This window comes from Halyomorpha halys, unplaced genomic scaffold (genome assembly GCF_000696795.3).
Source record: "Halyomorpha halys isolate HHAL.00 unplaced genomic scaffold, Hhal_1.1 Scaffold174.1, whole genome shotgun sequence".
NCBI classification, from domain to species: Eukaryota; Metazoa; Arthropoda; class Insecta; order Hemiptera; family Pentatomidae; genus Halyomorpha; species Halyomorpha halys.
The window spans coordinates 456,006-456,574 of NW_027107482.1; the positions used below are offsets into that span (position 1 = coordinate 456,006).

The 569-nt window shown below is 34.3% G+C and overlaps 1 protein-coding gene across 2 annotated transcripts in view; it reads left to right on the forward strand.

Annotated features, from left to right (window-relative positions):
- Positions 1 to 569, forward strand: part of LOC106679058 (uncharacterized) — a 73,040-nt gene that overhangs the window by 14,143 nt on the left and 58,328 nt on the right. Inside the window, exon 1 of one of the 2 annotated variants that reach the window (XM_067045839.1) lies at positions 7 to 67. The exons of the other annotated variant lie outside the window; for it this stretch is intronic. Within the exon in view, the coding sequence (XP_066901940.1) occupies positions 18 to 67 (50 nt within the window). The 5' untranslated portion in view covers positions 7 to 17. Of the gene's footprint in view, positions 1 to 6; positions 68 to 569 lie in introns of those variants that run through there. 2 annotated transcript variants of the gene reach the window in all.

The window sequence follows — 569 nt, forward strand, 5'->3', positions numbered from 1 at the left end:
ACACCCCAGCCAGATGTATGTATTTATGTCAGCGGCTGCAATATGAATACTCAGGGGTGCAGAATGAGTAAGTCTTTTGCTAAAACTGTATTTTTTCTCTATAAGTTCTGACAGAATCACATTTTATTCGAAGAACATATCAGAGACCTTCCTTTAATCAAATGGGGACATGAATCCTATGGGGTAGAATATAATATGGGTGACGAGTGAGTAGTTGTGTCGTGACCCATATTATTACCCCAAGGCTCTCCCTATAACTCTGTTCCGCTATCAATCTAAGTTGACGCATTGGATTGGAGTACGAAGCAAGTTCTCTCATCTTTTACGCAAATAAAAGTCTTAAAAAATCTTTGCTGCACAAATACATCAGGCTGCTACATCACACAGCATACTAATCAATCCGTAATCGGACATATATAAATTACATATAATTAATAAAATAGAAAGAAAACAGTTTTTTCTCTACAGTTTCCTTTTACAATCAATTTCAATATATACACCAAACACAAATATTTTAATTCATTCCTTTTTTTCTTTCCCTTTTCTGTTCCTTCAATTTCACAATTTTT